This window comes from Entelurus aequoreus, linkage group LG19 (assembly GCF_033978785.1).
Source record: "Entelurus aequoreus isolate RoL-2023_Sb linkage group LG19, RoL_Eaeq_v1.1, whole genome shotgun sequence".
Classification (NCBI taxonomy): domain Eukaryota; kingdom Metazoa; phylum Chordata; class Actinopteri; order Syngnathiformes; family Syngnathidae; genus Entelurus; species Entelurus aequoreus.
The window spans coordinates 30,756,556-30,774,055 of NC_084749.1; the positions used below are offsets into that span (position 1 = coordinate 30,756,556).

The window sequence follows — 17,500 nt, forward strand, 5'->3', positions numbered from 1 at the left end:
TGATCTGGAATGAGATTAATAGCCCTTTAAAAGAATTACATTCTTTAAACATATTTAAAAAGCATTTTAAGCTAAATGTATTTGCTTAGTATATGTAGCACACCCATGGCTGAGGGTTTCACATTAGTCGCATAATTTTGGTCTTGACCTCTGTATGTATAATAAGATTATCGCAAATCTTCAAGATGCAATTTTTTTATTTCAAATTTGAATAATAAGATATCAAGACTGATTTGGTGGATTTAAAGCTTCCTTCTCTATAAATGTCAACCTGTTGGTAGGTTCGTATGAAATTGGAAATGAGTATCGGGTGGGTAGATTTTGAAATGAATTGTATTGTACTGTATTTCGTATATTATATGATGATGTGTATTTTAACTGTGGGTCCCTATCCATAAGATGTACGCTTCTAGGGATGACCTTTTTGCAGAACGGACTCTGACATTAACAAAAGGAACAATAATGTCATAATAATATTAAAGGAATAATAATATTAAATTATGTCTGTAAATAAATAAATACATAAGTCTGTTGGTCACTCTCTGGGGGTGTGATACTTTTTTTTTCCTAATATTTTCGTGATCGACCGGTAGGGTCCCAAAGATTGATTGACTTGTAGATCACAATCGACGGGTTGGCGACCCCTGATATAGAAGATGTAAACAAATGATTGAATGTTTCACCTCATTTTGCTTTTTTGCTCCAGATCGATCATTTTTCTGCTGCATCTTAGTAATAATCACACAAACACTTAACGCGTCCCCTAGAAATATACAACAATCGCACGTCATAGACGAGCAATGATGGCGATAGTGAACTCTGTGTCGCTGTGGCCTTTTTTGAAGTGAGAAGCAGAAGTTGGACACATTCTCACAGCTCTTTCTGATTTCTTCCAATGCAGTGTGGTTAGCTCACAGTCGCGTGTTCAGATGCAAGGATGTATGACACGATACGCACATGAAAAAGACCCTGTAGCTGTGGTTTCCCCTCCAACACAGCAATGTGACAGTGAAGCCCTGACATGATAATTAGAGCTCTATAGTCTGAGTAGGCTCCCCTACTGTCTCCTGCCGCCTGAAATAAACTTCTTCACAGCATGCAACATCTGACAACATTTTCTTAATACAGACCAACATGTTAGCCCGCCTGCATGCAAAACAAAAGTTCCAAATATTTGTGGAAAAGGTTGAAATGCCCTTGACTTCCTGGATCTGTAGATGCAAATACTGTATTTTTCGGACTATAAGCCGCTACTTTTTAAATTTTTAATACTGTGCGCCTAATTTATGGATTTTTCGTCGCCAACAGCCATAATGTTTTTGTATTCAATAAATGATTTTCGGAAAACACCCAACTGGCACTCAAAAGGTGTGTAATTGTTTGCACTATGACGTCATCTTTTGGATGAGTTCTCTCACTGCAGGTGCTGCTAGTTGAACATCCTCAGTATTTCCTTCTGTTTAGTGCTTTGCACCGGAAGTACAAGTGCCGTTCCGTCTTCTAGTCGTCCACAGCGTTTCTACTCCTATGGTTTCTTAATGCATCTGAACAACGTTTGTAAGTTTTACAATATAACTAAAACAATTCATACTTATTAAACCATCTCATGTTTGATAGTAGTGATTTCATGCATATTTGTACGTGTTATCGTATTGTGATCTAGCTAGCGTCATTAGCATTAGCAAATATGCTAACATGTTTACAAGTGGAGCCTATCGAGCTACACTCGGGCGGAAGGCAAGATACGCCCTGGACAAGTCGCCACCTCAGAAACCATCACCCAGAAAATACATTTGAAGCCAGCAAAGTCAAACATCAATTTGTGAGGTATTTACACTATTAAAAGTTAAATTGTTAGTTAACTTTTTTGAGAAACAGCTTTTTCTAGACTGATATAAACATGTCCACTGTGGAGGACACTGCTTCTCAAAAAGTAAAAGTTGAAAGACACCAAAGTGAACATTATTGTTTTAACATTGAATGTTTACAATATCACTTTAAAGACACTCGACAGTAAGTTGTTTTTATTATTTGTTCCTGCACAATTCTTTGCACTTCAAAATACATGTTTGTAGTATGATTACAACATTTGAGCATTATGTTTGTGTTCAATTATAGTAAATGTGTTTATCCTAAACATACTTGCCTCTTCATGTAACACACTATAACATTTTTAAGTCTTTTTTGGGGGGGACGGCGTGGCGAAGTTGGTAGAGTGGCTGTGCCAGAAATCGGAGGGTTGCTGGTTACTGGGGTTCAATCCCCACCTTCTACCATCCTAGCCACGTCCGTTGTGCCCTTGCTCCTGATGGCTGCTGGTTAGCGCCTTGCATGGCAGCTCCCGCCATCAGTGTGTGAATGTGTGTGTGAATGGATGAATGTGGAAATACTGTCAAAGCGCTTTGAGTACCTTGAAGGTAGAAAAGCGCTATACAAGTATAACCCATTTATCATTTATTTACATATACCACAATAATATCGTACCATGAAATGTTGATACCATTACATCCTTAGCTTTGAGTATATATTAATTTGATCAAACACTGCGGAAATATCTGTGACAATAGTCAATCAGAGTGTACTTTCTCCCGTTCCACATCCAGTTTCAAGGTACCGCAGAAGTAAACAGAATCCTAGATTATGATTACAATGACCAACTTTGGAGCTCAATGCGCAGCAGAGGGGAGGGGAATAAATGTTAGCTGTGACTTGGACTTATCTAGGGCCCTATGATAGCGGACAGAATCACGGAATTGGCCAATAAAAACGCTATCTACTATTACACACTGAAAGTCACGGAAATTGACGTAATGGGACTCAATGTGTGCACTTCACAAAACACTCACCTTTAGTTGGCAGTCCTGCACCCTTCTTTGGCCAACTCTCTGCCTGCCTCTCGGACACTTTGACTCAAATATCGAAGCGGCCACCTCAAACACACGTGCCAAAAAAATACAAAATTAACTCCACACTAGAGAGCTGATTATTTTCCAAATACTTCTACGGGTCAGGTAATGTGTTGTTTTTGTTGTTGTTGTTTTTTCCAGATTTGATGACTACGTGTCACCCAAAAGATGTGTAAAAAACATGGTGCTACTTCTGCTAATGCTAGCCAGTTGGCTGTAGTGGACGTGACCACTGATGCAATAGTGTAAATATCTTTATTGGTGAATGAATAATAGCTTGACAGCTTCTTATACTTAGGTTTGGCCACCAGTATTGAAATAATATCTGGCACATCATTATGTTGGCTTTCTTTTACTTAATGGGGTCATATTATGATTTTCTACATTTAAAAACACTTCCTTGTGGTCTACATAACATGTAATGGTGGTTCTTTATACACTACCGTTCAAAAGTTTGGGGTCACATTGAAATGTCCTTATTTTTTAAGGAAAAGCACTGTACTTTTCAATGAAGATAACTTTAAACTAGTCTTAACTTTAAAGAAATACACTCTATACATTGCTAATGTGGTAAATGACTATTCTAGCTGCAAATGTCTGTTTTTTGGTGCAATATCTACATAGGTGTATAGAGGCCCATTTCCAGCAACTATCACTCCAGTGTTCTAATGGTACAATGTGTTTGCTCATTGGCTCAGAAGGCTAATTGATGATTAGAAAACCCTTGTGCAATCATGTTCACACATCTGAAAACAGTTTAGCTCGTTACAGAAGCTACAAAACTGACCTTCCTTTGAGCAGATTGAGTTTATGAAGCATCACATTTGTGGGGTCAATTAAACGCTCAAAATGGCCAGAAAAAGAGAACTTTCATCTGAAACTCGACAGTCTATTCTTGTTCTTAGAAATGAAGGCTATTCCACAAAATTGTTTGGGTGACCCCAAACTTTTGAACGGTAGTGTATATCTATCTATATATATTTTGTTTTATAGACCATCTCAAAGCCACTTTCTTTTGTTATTTACCCAGTATGCTAAAACAATTTTGAACTAACTTCTTTAGTTGTTAGTACAGATGCTTGTATGTGCTTACAAAAAAAAAAAAGATCTTACTCGAAATCGAATGATATGAACATATTTATTGTAATGAGTTTTTGGGGAATACGGACCAGTCCTGTGCACATACATTTGAAAAACTGTAACTTCTCAAACAAAAGCAACAAAACTGAAGCTTTTGCTAAAAAATGTTTTGCCGTTTTTAAGTTTGCCAATGGTCTGTGGGCCAAATAGCGATTTTTACCATGCAACAGCACCATGAGTGAGGAATTTAGCCTCATACCGCTATATATTAATGTAAGTAATGTGCCTAATTCAGTTAACATGCAACTCTACATCTTAGTTTTAACATTAAAACATTCAAAATGTCATTTCCTGCATATTTTCGCTCTTTCCAGGTGTTGTCCCATAACCTCCTAGATATTTCATCTTTCAAACTTTACCCAGACAGATTAGACGTATGAGGGTGAAAAATTTCGAAGCATTTAGGTTTTCATTATAGGACTTGGGCGAAGCACGGTGACCAAGATTATCCTTTTCCATAGCGTGTCAAAAAGTCACAACTTAAATTCTTAAATTCAAATGTAACTAGTTCCTAAAAAATCCATAGATTTTACGATTAAAAAAAACAAACTGGCAGCTCAGTCACCAGTATTTCACTGTAACAATTATTGTGGTTTTTACACTACATTACTGCAAATTGAAAAAAACAGTACCACTATTGTTTTTACATTAAAATTCTGGTGACTGAGCTGACAGTTTTTACCGTAAAATCCATGGCCATTTTTTACAGTGCATTACTCTATAGCATACGTTGAATAGTACCACTGTTATGTTTACCGCAAAATTCTAGCGACTGAGCGGCTACTTGTTTATCGTAAAATCTAGATTCCCTGTTTTTATAGGGCATTACTGTAAATGTAAATATGGTACCATTGATGATTTAGAGTACATTTCTAGCGACTGAGCTGCCTGGTTTTTAGGGTAAAATCAACAGACTTTTTCACAGTGTAGTCTTCCGGACATGCATTCAATGATTGTGCAGCCTAAAAGAGGTCAGTATGAATATGTATTACATTTGGTAGACAGCTTATAACGGGCCAAACAAAATGACACGACGGGCCAAATTTGCCCCATGGGCCCCACTTTGGGCATCCCTGCTAAAAAAGAGATGTTCTTGTAAGTTGCTTCCTAAACACCGCTTGCTACTCGCCCGCAGCAGTACTGTGAAACCATGCATTTATACCAGCATGAAATTAGCCAGAAATGTTGGACTCTTGGCAAAGACAGCCAGACACTTGGGCTCATGGCACTCATGGGTACAATGGATTGACAGTTGTGGCGTCAGTCAAGTACCCCAAGGCTGCCTCAGGTTTATTTTAGTGATTGTGTACAAAGACAAAACAAACATGTGACATCCAGAAAGAGATCAGCATCCACTCTCAGCTAGAGCTCTCCTCTGAGGCGATTCTCTTATTTCTTTACTTAGGCAATGTGATTTTGAACGCCAAGCACCAGATGGCTGTCTCCGCCTCCTTACGCAGTCCCTCTCGCCTTCCCTTCTTCACAGCTTCCTTACTTCCCTAGCCTGTGAAAGTGTGTGTGTGTGTGCGTGCGTGCGTGTGTGTGTGTGGGTGGACATGTGTCTGGATTTTATGCCAGTAGCCAAGCAGACTGATGCGTGCTGGCATTTTCTCCAAAATAAATAATTCAAATGAGAGAACTCTTCTTCTTTGTCCTCTTTTCCCTTGACCAATACACTCTCTTTCTTCCTCTTTTTTGTTGACACAAAAACATGCTGTAAGACAGGGGTCCCCAACCTTTTTTGAACCAGGGACCGGTTTATGGTCGGCATTATTTCTCACATACCGGCCTTCCACGTGTGGCAGATAAATACAGCGAAATTAAATGCATTAAAAAATACAACTCACCATAACGCTGAATTAGCCCTTGTTTCTTTGCAATGAGATGGTCCAATCGAGGGGTGATGGGAGACACTAGCACTAGCTATGTGCACATGGACACAAATAATCGGTTTAAAAGCCTAACCGGTATAAAAATGTTTCATGTAAACACGAGTGATCCAGTTGTCGTCTCAACGAGCTGTTTTATTCATGACCTTACAGCTACTCCAAGTGCTAACTGCTAGCCTCACACACATACGCAGAATGTGGTAACATGAAGACGCGCGGCAACCCATACATAATCACAACATAAATGGCAAAGAACAGCTTAATTTAAAAAAGAGAGGTAAAACAAAAGTAGTGAACAGAAGAAAAACATGATAAATACCGTGACAATGTCAGACAAGCAGAAATGCTCAAAGCCATGTTTGTTTACAGCGGAAGTCACTGCTTTTTCAGCACCTGCAGTGAGCAAACTCGTTAAATAACACACTTTTCCGTTTACGCTATGTGCTTCGCATGACAAAGTAAAGTATTCCGATTTAGGTGATGCATGAAAATTCACGTCATAATCGGATCAATTTTTTCAGGGTCTATTACAATATTCGCTAACTTAGATCGAATATTTAACATTACTCCCATCTTGACAACCGTGTGCACCAATCACTTTGTGTTTTCATATCTAATGTGTGTAGCACCTTGCTTGACAGTTTTTCTACATAAAGTGATGTCAATGAACACCTCAAATAGATTTGGCTCTACTTGCCCTCGCACATACCTATGAACCTGTACTAAGGGTGTGATAATACAGCGGCAGCGATTAATATCAATGAAAAAATGTTAAAAAATAAATTACTTTCCGTGATAGCTAAACAACAAAAACACAATCATAAATTGGCCGTGGCGGTGGTTTTAGGGGTGGGCTGTATTAAAACCTACAGAAATCTGTGCAAAATGTTGAAAATGTTCATTTTAATAATTTGATTCTTATTACATCCATCCATCCATTAATTTTTTACCGCTTGTTCCTGTTTGTAAATAAATTCTAAATTAGTGAAAACTGAAAATTGTAGTTATAAGAAGTCTTATTTATAAAAGAACTTTCTGTAAGAAGAACAGTTTTTTGTTCTGATACAAATGAAAGATAATGGAGGTAAATCACTTTGCTTACATGCCCCAAATGTGCTGAGCTGGGCTTTTGTTTGGTTTGGATTGCTGTCTTTTGTTTTTTACATTTTACTTGTACCACAAGATTACAATATATTTTATTTCTCTATTTATTCTGTACAATTTATAAACTATTCCTGTTAACCTACGCTTTTATAACCTACTCTGTTTATATGCTATTATATTTACATTACATTACGTATCCTTGTTTTTGTTGTAATCATTGGGCTAAACCTGGGACCTCTGGCACTAAATGTTGTGCAAGCTCATGTGTGCTTACCTAATAGATGCTGACAAATGCCTTGTTTAAAAGAAATCCTCTTTGGGGATCATTTGATAATCGAATTGTAGCAGTCTGAGTCGTAATCAGTTCGAATTGTGAGTGTCATAATCTGTCGGTGGTGAACCCCAAGATGCAGAGATGGCAGGTGTAGCTCAGGAAAACATGACTTTAATAGGATAACAGGAACCAGGATAACAGGAGACAGCAAACAATCATCGAGCCCTGGCTGCAGGGCGAGGCAGGCATAAATAGCAGCCAGCTGATTGACAACAGGTGTGGCCAGGCTGCCAATCAGTGGCAGGTGTGGGGAAACAGCACTCAGGGAGCCAAGCAGGAAAGGGACGGATCCCAGACATCACAAGAAACGCTGAGGGAGCGGGGAGGCACCTGGGGGGTAGCGGGTCCTGTCGACTCTGGCCGCCACCCTGGAACAGACGACAGGGAGCCGAAAAACCAGTCCGTACCGCAATCAAGCCATAGAACTTGTCCATCAAGGAGACCATGCGGGCACACTTCTCGTTGGAGGCTTTCTCCCGAGCTGCCATTTGTTTCTTCCAGACAGCCCACCAACTCTCTGAGGAGTTCGTATTTGGCTCAATGATTCTGTCATAGTCTGTTGGTGGTGAACCTCAAGATGCAGAGATGGCAGGCGTAGCGCAGGAAAACATGACTTTAAGGATAACCGGAGACATGATAACAGAAACCAGGAAACGGGGTACCAGGAAACCAGGATAACAGGAGACAGCAAACAATCTGACTGGAGGGCGAGGCAGTCATAAATAGCAGCCAGCTGATTGACAACAGATGTGGCCAGGCTGCCAATCAGCGGCAGGTGAGGGGAAACTGCACTCAAGGAGCCAAGCAGGAAATGGAACCAAAATAAGAGCGCTGAAAGGAAACAAACACCAACCAAGGAACCACAACCCGACGTGAATGTGACAGATCGTCCCAGTGAGGCCCTAATTACACCTGTAATTATTTATTATTATTTATAATAAAGCATGTGGTCTGCCAAAAAACAAGAAGACAGAAAAGGAGGAATCAGTGTTGCCAACTTAGTGATGTTGTCGCTATAGTTCAGACAGACAGACCCCTCTACTTTCTTTTCTCACCAAAAAAGCGACTAGCGACAGAAGCGAAAAAAGGAAGTTAATTGGAAGTTCTAAACATATGTGTTTCGCTTTTCTTGTTTTTGATTCACTCTTTGGGAGTAGGTCGTGGCCAATATGCAAATTTAATGACCACATAAGTACATCATCTGGAAGTAGTTTTAGACTAAGTTTAATCTGCCAGTCTTTTCTTTTGTTATACAAACTGTTTATATGTGGAAAACTGGTATGCATTACACACCAGCTGTTTTATATATTATATTTTAAGTCGTCATGTAAAATCGTTAATGCTGGACTGCGTGCATCTTTTGTAAAATCTTGCACTCTTCCGCCCTTCTTGATTACCTCTCGAGAAACTCTAAAGTAAGGTTTATCCTTTAGCATGTCTATGGCAAGTAAATTAGTATTGAGCTAACGCATTTTGAAAAGTGGAGCCTTAGTGAAAAAGATTTGAAAGGTGTTAAAAATAAAAGATTTGAAAAAAGCAAAAGGAAGGCGCTTAAAAGTATTTAAGCGCCTTCCTTTTGCTATTTTGGCATAGAAAATTGTAACATTACCTCGAAGCAATCTGGTTGAGTCCACTCTGAATGCTTGACTGTTTGTATCCCGACCAAGTGCTTGCACCGTTGTGAGTTTGCAACCGGACTTGACGTGCAACAAAGGTACCAAAATATGGCATTGTTTGATTCAACGTGAACTATTGATGAACTTTGGTTGGTACCTATAAAAGTACCAAATTTGGTACCCGTGCATATCTAAAGCACATCATACTTTTTCGTGCACCTCTCCTCTTGTCTCATTTTTTCACCTTCTTATGTCTCCTGTTTCTGCCTCAAGCTCTGTGTTTTGTTTTTACCCAGTTTTACTCCTCTCTGCTGACGTGGCCGACATGTCCTGATGATGTAAATGAGCGTAATCATTACAATAGCCACAAGGCATAAGATCAAACAAAATCATGGCTTTATCTTCTACCTTTTTGATTTAATATCTTTATTTTGTTGTCTTCCTGCAGATTCTAAGTAACAGGAAGGGGCTGCTACCAGAGCCCAACCTAGCTCAGCTGTTGACCAGTATGACAAATCCTGCAGCCTTGCAAATCCTCATGAGACCTTTTTACACTGGGAAAAGAGGAGGTGAGAGTCTTATATTGATGTTTCAGTGACATAAGTTTGTACAAATACAACACACAACTCCTATTGCTGGGATTTACATGACGTCACGTCCGGCTCATTGAATATGCGTGGTGGTCAAGCAGCATCTGTTCTCAATGAGTAATAGGTGACATTTAGCCTTTCTCGAAGAAAAATGCCGTATGCTTGTGTTGTTTTTGGCTGTACAAACTGCTCAAATCGAGAAAAGGATAAACCTTACTTTAGAGTTTCTCGAGAGGTAATCAAGAAGGGCGGAAGAGTGCAAGATTTTACAAAAGATGCACGCAGTCCAGTCCAACTTAGGGAGCACAGTCAAAGAACGCACAAATTTGCCGTGACTACTTCATTATAGGTTTGTTTGATATATTTTTAATATACTTTACTTGTTTAGTATTTCAATTAGAAGTATTATCTTAATATTATTTGTATTTTATTTTTTAAAAACCGAAACACAAAAGTCAGAGTCAAAGATGTCAGGGAAAATACTTCGACATCTCCCCTCTTGTTTATTTTGTACACAAATGTGTCAGAGTACATATGACAACAAAAAAAAAATCAACTATGGTGATGATTCAGTATTTGTTTGTTTGTTAAATGGATATGCAGTCACGGGTGTCGAGCAGCTAGTTTGTTTGCATGGACGCAAGATGCGTAGTTGAATCATGAAATGCAACCTTACCCGAGCAAAAACAATGCATATTTATCTGGTATAGTCTTGATACCAATTTCCTTGACCCAGCCACACACAAAGAAGTGGGAGACCGCCATGCTTTTTTCAAGTTTTGATCTGTTTTGTCATGTGAAATGACGACGGCATTGGCACAAGATAGTTCAGTATGTCTGGGAACTCCACCGATAATCCTCGATATCTCTCGAGAACTAAAAAAATAATAAAGTATAGGGATCTATTCCATTGCATAGTTGGATTTGTTGCTCGCATCTACATTTTGCACGAAGATCTAGAGCCCTTGCATACTCGGATAGTTTGCGTGCTGCTTGCTAGACAACAGCTTTCTTGGCTTGGTTGACCACGGCTTGTTTTCACTTACAGGAAGAAGTCGCTTGACAGAATACAAGCAATTAGTTCCATCAGGAGCGATAAACGCTGTTCTAAAAGTACCAAGCATAAGACATGGCTATTATTTTACGTACAATTAGCATCTTACGTCTACCAGTTGCTCTCTGGTTTTAATGGCCAGTTTAATTCCTTTCAGGTTTTAGACTAACCTTTCTGGTAATTTATTTTGTTGATGGTTTTTAGGTACAGTAAAACTCCCTGCGTGCTTTTTAATTTAAACTATACATGTAATGTGTAGTGTTACACTAAATACATATTAATTGTCTTCTATTTTTGTATGCTACCTGGTAGACATGTTCCAGTCAGGGTTTTATGCTACCAATCCCAATTACGATTATCCATATGTGAGCTCGCCAGATACCGTTCACATGTATTAACTGTATTTTTTTAAATTAATTTACCGTATTTTTCGGAGAATAAGTCGCACTGGAGTATAAGTCGCATTTTTGGGGGAAATTTATTTGATAAAATCCAACACCAAGAATAGACATTTGAAAGGCAATTTAAAATAAATAAAGAATAGTGAACAACAGGCTGAATAAGTGTACGTTATATGACGCATAAATAACCAACTGAGAACGTGCCTGGTATGTTAACGTAACATATTATGGTAAGAGTCATTCAAATAACTATAACATATACTCTGTGTACATACATCTACTGATGCTTAGTCTGGACACATCCTCAGTGACCTCTTGGATTCACCGGGCGTTTCGGGTCTCTCAACTGGTCATACGCCCTCCTCCAAGCGACCCAACCGGGGGTGATCAAATCCCCCGGCTTGTGTCCAGACGGCTCGCTAGCTACCATGACTCCAAGGATCTCCTCTTTTGAGCCACAACCATCTCGAGGCCCTTTCCGCCGCTTCGGTGGTACTGCGGATGGCTCTCCTCTTTCTCTCTCCATCGATACCCAAACTGCTGAAGGCTCTGACCAAGGAACGGGCTGCAAATCCTCTGCATCCAACCTCCACAGGGAAACACCTTGCTCTCCAACCAGCCTGTTGACAGTCGCTGACCAGTCCCGCATACTTGGAGAGCTTCCTCTCGAAGGCTTCTTCCAGGCGATCTTCCCACGGGACTGTCAGCTCCAGCAGCACAGCTTGTTTGGTGGACTCAGACACAAGGACAATGTCTGGTCGCAGGGTGGTGACTGCGATGTGGCTGGGGAACTTCAGCTGGTTTTCAAGGTCCACCAACAACTGCCAGTCTTTTGCAGACGTCAGGATGCCTGCTGATGTTCTACTAGCAGGAGTTGGCGTGTCCCCAGCTCTGACAAAGGCGATGGTTTTCTTGGAGGGGTGGAACTGTTTTGCCAATGCCAGTCCTGTGCTAATGGCTTCAGCGATGGTCTTAAGGACTTGGTCATGCCTCCACCTGTACCTTCCATCTCCAAGTGCCCTTGTACAGCAACTGAGGATATGTTCCAGGGTTCCTCGCTTGGAGCACAGTGGGCATGCTGGTGTCTCTGCTATGCCCCATGTGTGCAGGTTTGAAGGGCTTGGGAGCACATCATACACTGCCTGGATAAGAAATTTGATGCGTTGCGGCTCGGCTTTCCAAATCTCAGCCCAGGTCACTCTCCTCTCAACCGCATTGTCCCATCTTGTCCAAGCTCCCTGTTGCTTCATTCCAACAGCCTTGCAGGTTCTTGTTTCCTCCACTGCCGCTCTCACCTCATCCTGAACAAGACGTCGGCCTTCTTTCCCCCTAGTGTTCAGTTGGGGAGTTGGAAAGAATCCTAGCCCAGCTCGACCCCGTGTGACTGCTCCAACCAGGCTCCTGTGTCGCAGCCTTGCATCTGCCTCTTGAACTGCTTCCTCTGCCCTCCATTTCCTGCCAGTCCTCACTTGGATCCCTGCTTTGGCCACCTTCGGATCACTTGAGTCCCTGTACTGTACCACTTCTCTGGCTCTAGTTACCTTAAATTCCTCCTCCAAGGATTTGAAAGGCAACTGCAGTTTGTTGCTGTTCCCGTAGAGTGCAATGCTACTCAGGCTCTTAGGTAGTCCCAGCCATCTCCGGAGGTGGTTGCTGACCCTCCGTTCTAGGATCTCAACTGTCGAGATGGGGAACGAGTAGATGAGGAGGGGCCACAGGATCCTGGGAAGAATGCCATGCTGGTAAATCCAGGCTTTAAACTTCCCAGGTAAGCCTGACTTGTCCACGGATTTCAGCCAGCCATCCAACTCAGCGCATGTCGACTGGATGGAGGTTGTGTCTCTCAAAGAGCAGTCAAAAACCTTGCCCAAGCTCTTGACTGGCTTCTCTGAGATTGTTGGAATGGCCGTGCCTGTGATGTTAAACCGGAACTTGTCCTCCACCTTCCCCTTCTTCAGCACCATTGATCTGGATTTGGCGGGTTTGAAACGCATCCGGGCCCACTCCACCAACTTTTCAAGTCCATTCAGAATCCAACGGCAGCCTGGAACTGATTCTGTCATGACTGTGAGGTCATCCATGAATGCCCTGATGGGTGGTTGCCTTTGTCCGGAATTTGTGCGGGGCCCTCTGCACTCTGGCTCAGCAGACTTGGTGAGCATGTTCATGGCTAGTGAGAACAGTGTCACAGAGATAGTACACCCTGTGATAATACCAATCTCCACTTTGTGCCAACTGGATGTTGTTGGTCCGGAAGAGACCCTCATCCTGAAATTGCTGTAGTAATCAGCAATGAGGTCTCTACACCTGCTGGGTACATGATGTTTCATCAGAGTGAGTTGAACGAGCTTGTGCGGAATGGAGCCGAATGCGTTTGCCAGGTCAAGCCACAGTACTGATAGGTTGCCCTTGTTCTCTCGAGCCTCCCGAATGAGCTGCGTCACCACACCGGTATGCTCCATACATCCTGACATTCCTGAAATGCCGCCTTTCTGGACAGATGTATCGATGTAGGTGTTCTTTGCCAGGTAGGTACACAGTCGTTTGGAAACAGCGCTGAAGAAAACCTTTGCCTCAACGCACAGCAGGGAGATGATGCGGAACTGGTCCAGCTGAGTGGAGTTTTCCTCCTTTGGGATCCATACCCCTTCCGCCACTCGCCATTGCTCAGGGATCCTCCCCCTTCTCCAGAAGACTCGCAGGATTTTCCACAGTCGCTGCAGGAGTTTGGGACAGTTCTTATACACTTTGTATGAAGTGCCGCTCGGACCCGGTGCAGAGCTTGCCCTCGCTCTGTGGACAACCTCCCTGACTTCCTTTAGCTGCAGCTCCGACATATCAAACTGCAATTCTGGTTCAGGGGGGTCTATGAGGTTGTTACACTCTCCCAACTCCTGCTCTCTTGCGGGGTCACTGTACGTCTGCTTCAGATGTTGATCTATGTCTTCCTGCGAGGAGGCCAGTTTGCCACTGCGCTTCTGTCCCAGCAAATCCTTCGTGAACTTGAAGGGGTTAGCGATGAAAGCAGCACGTTTACGTGCCCTCTCGCGTCGCCGCCTCCGATGCCACTCTGCCCGACGGAGAATTCTGATCTTTTTACGAAGGATGCACATCAGCTGGGCCAGGCCAGTGCGTTCCTCATGTCCTGCCGCCTTGTACTGGAACTTCAGCGCTTTCATCTCCTGCCTAATGTTATGGATCCTTATAGCTCTGTGGTTCTTTGAGTACGTGGTTCCGGAGCTTCTCTTCTCCTCCTCGCCGAACCGTTCAGCTGCAATGCTGACAATGATTGTTGTCATAGCTTGCAGCTTCCCGTCGGCTTCTCCCTTCGCCGTTGCCTCCAGAATTTGGTCGACATCGTCATCGAGTTGCTTCCAGAGTGAGGTCATGCTAGCTGCAGGCCACTTGATCCGCCTCCGTTCAGACTTGATGCTCGAGGGAGCAGTTTGCAACACATGGAGGTTCTGGGCACTATGGGGTGACTCCGGGCCTGGCACCTCCTGCGTCTCACCAGGTGTAACACCTGTGCGTTGTGTTGCTTCTGCTCCCATCAGGCACTTCTTCCTCGCTTGGTGGATCTTTAAGCCATGGATGTTCTTGCAGACTTTACCGCATGTACACTGCGCGCTCATAGTCGTTTGTCCGTTGCCTAGGTCTGTTAACGTTAAGTCCGTCCGACTGGGGTGCTCATCCTCCCCCCCTCTCGGGCTCCCCTGGGGGTATTTTTCCTTTAGGTTCATCGTAGCTTGGTTGGGTTCCTCCTCACAGAGGATGCAAATTGGGGTGCCGACCCTTTCTGCCCCGGTTGCCGTCTCTCCGGGCTGTCACTGACTCTCCAGTAGTCACCACACTCTTCATGGTTGTCATCCAGTCTTTCCTGGCTGTCACTGATCGCTCAGGGTATTCGCTGTGTACATACATCTACTGATGCTTAGTCTGGACACATCCTCAGTGACCTCTTGGATTCACCGGGCGTTTCGGGTCTCTCAACTGGTCATACGCCCTCCTCCAAGCGACCCAACCGGGGGTGATCAAATCCCCCGGCTTGTGTCCAGACGGCTCGCTAGCTACCATGACTCCAAGGATCTCCTCTTTTGAGCCACAACCATCTCGAGGCCCTTTCCGCCGCTTCGGTGGTACTGCGGATGGCTCTCCTCTTTCTCTCTCCATCGATACCCAAACTGCTGAAGGCTCTGACCAAGGAACGGGCTGCAAATCCTCTGCATCCAACCTCCACAGGGAAACACCTTGCTCTCCAACCAGCCTGTTGACAGTCGCTGACCAGTCCCGCATACTTGGAGAGCTTCCTCTCGAAGGCTTCTTCCAGGCGATCTTCCCACGGGACTGTCAGCTCCAGCAGCACAGCTTGTTTGGTGGACTCAGACACAAGGACAATGTCTGGTCGCAGGGTGGTGACTGCGATGTGGCTGGGGAACTTCAGCTGGTTTTCAAGGTCCACCAACAACTGCCAGTCTTTTGCAGACGTCAGGATGCCTGCTGATGTTCTACTAGCAGGAGTTGGCGTGCTATACGTTTACCAAACAATCTGTCACTCCTAATCGCTAAATCCGATGAAATCTTATACGTCTAGTCCAGGGTTCGGCAACCCAAAATGTTGAAAGAGCCATATTGGACCAAAAATACAAAAACAAATCTGTCTGGAGCCGCAAAAAATTAAAAGCCATATTACATGTGTCATGAGATATGAATGTAATTAAGAGGATTTAAAGGAAACTAAATGACCTCAAATATAGCTACAAATGAGGCATAATGATGCAATATGTACACATCGCTAGCCTAAATAGCATGTTAGCATCGATTAGCTTGCAGTCAAGCAGTGACCAAATATGTCTGATTAGCACTCCACACAAGTCAATAACATCAACAAAACTCACCTTTGTGCACTCATGCACAACGTTAAAAGTGTGGTGGACAAAATGAGACAGAAAAAGTGGCATAAAACACGTCCTGGAAAGTCGGAGAAAGTTATACATGTAAACAAACTATACGGTGAGTTCAAGGACCGCCAAAATAAGTAGGACAAAACGGCGCTTGCCAAATACTCGAATCAGTGAAGCATGTTTAATATAAACAGTGTGATTTATAACAATTAGCGAGGTTTGTGTCATGTTTGTCCTCCTACAGAAAACATTCTAAAACAAAAAAATATTTTTTTTTCCCCTCATCTTTTTCCATTCTTCATACATTTTTGAAAAATCTCCAGAGAGCCACTAGGGCGGCGCTAAAGAGCCGCATGCGGCTCTAGAGCCGCGGGTTGCCGACCCCCGGTCTAGTCTCTTACGTGAATGAGCTAAATAATATTATTTGATATTTTACGGTAATGTGTTAATAATTTCACACATAAGTCGCTCCTGAGTATAAGTCGCACCCCCGGCCAAACTATGAAAAAAAACTGTGACTTATAGTCCGAAAAATACGGTATGGGTGAGCGTTATTTACAGTTCAACAATATTAATACAATACATAAACTACTCCAGTCTTCTCTTTTATTACATGCAGACATTTGAGAAGAACACAATAACTTAAATACAAGTAAATAACTACTATTCATTCTACTATAACTACTATCATTTAAATCCTTTGGTCTTGCCCTCTAAGTCCTCCTATGTCCAGGGAATTAATCAGTGAATTTTTATACACTAAAAACAACAACAAATGATTTTGTGAAAATAAAAATATCAATTTAATCACGCTAGTATCAATCATATACTACCCTTGATATCGACACTACCAGTATATGGATCAATCCGCCCTCCCCTTACGTGTAGCCTGACCGCTACACACCAAGATCCTCAGTTGTTGTTATATTATCCTCTCCCTAGACTCCTAATCTTCTTATTTTCAACTGCTTACTTTTTGCTGCAACGTGGTTCCAGCTACACTTCTTAAACTTTACCAAGCACTTCCTGTATATGTTGTGTTGTTTCGAGCTAGTTTAGGGGCTAGTTTAGCGATCAGTATGCCTTTTTGCTTGTTCTTACTCTGTGTTGAAACATGTCTAATCTCTTCCTCCAGTGATAATAATACTTTTAGGAAATGCAGTTTATTTTCAGCAATAGAAGATTATTGACAGAAAGGAGCGACTCCACACTGTGTATGGAGATACAAGGTTAGCTGCAAACTGCCTCTGTCAGCCAAGGGACCAAAAAGAGATAAAGTGTTAGTCATCTGGGATCAGATTTTGTGATCGCATAATCGGCATTTTCACGAAAATCGGCCAAGAATGATCGGCACATCCCCATTACCAAGAATTCATCATACATGATCATTGTTAGTTGCATTGCTTAAAGGCCTACTGAAATGCGATTTTCTTATTTAAATGGGGATAGCAGGTCCATTCTATGTGTCATACTTGATCATTTCGCAATATTGCCATATTTTTGCTGAAAGGATTTAGTAGAGAACATCGACGATAAAGTTCGCAACTTTTGGTCGCTGATAAAAA

The 17,500-nt window shown here is 42.3% G+C and overlaps 1 protein-coding gene across 1 annotated transcript in view; it reads left to right on the plus strand.

Moving 5' to 3' along the window:
* The window catches only part of raver2 (ribonucleoprotein, PTB-binding 2), a 170,022-nt gene that overhangs the window by 118,487 nt on the left and 34,035 nt on the right, over positions 1-17,500 (plus strand). Inside the window, exon 6 of the mRNA XM_062028263.1 lies at positions 9,438-9,558. Within this exon, the coding sequence (XP_061884247.1) occupies positions 9,438-9,558 (121 nt within the window). The remainder of the gene's footprint in view (positions 1-9,437; positions 9,559-17,500) is intronic.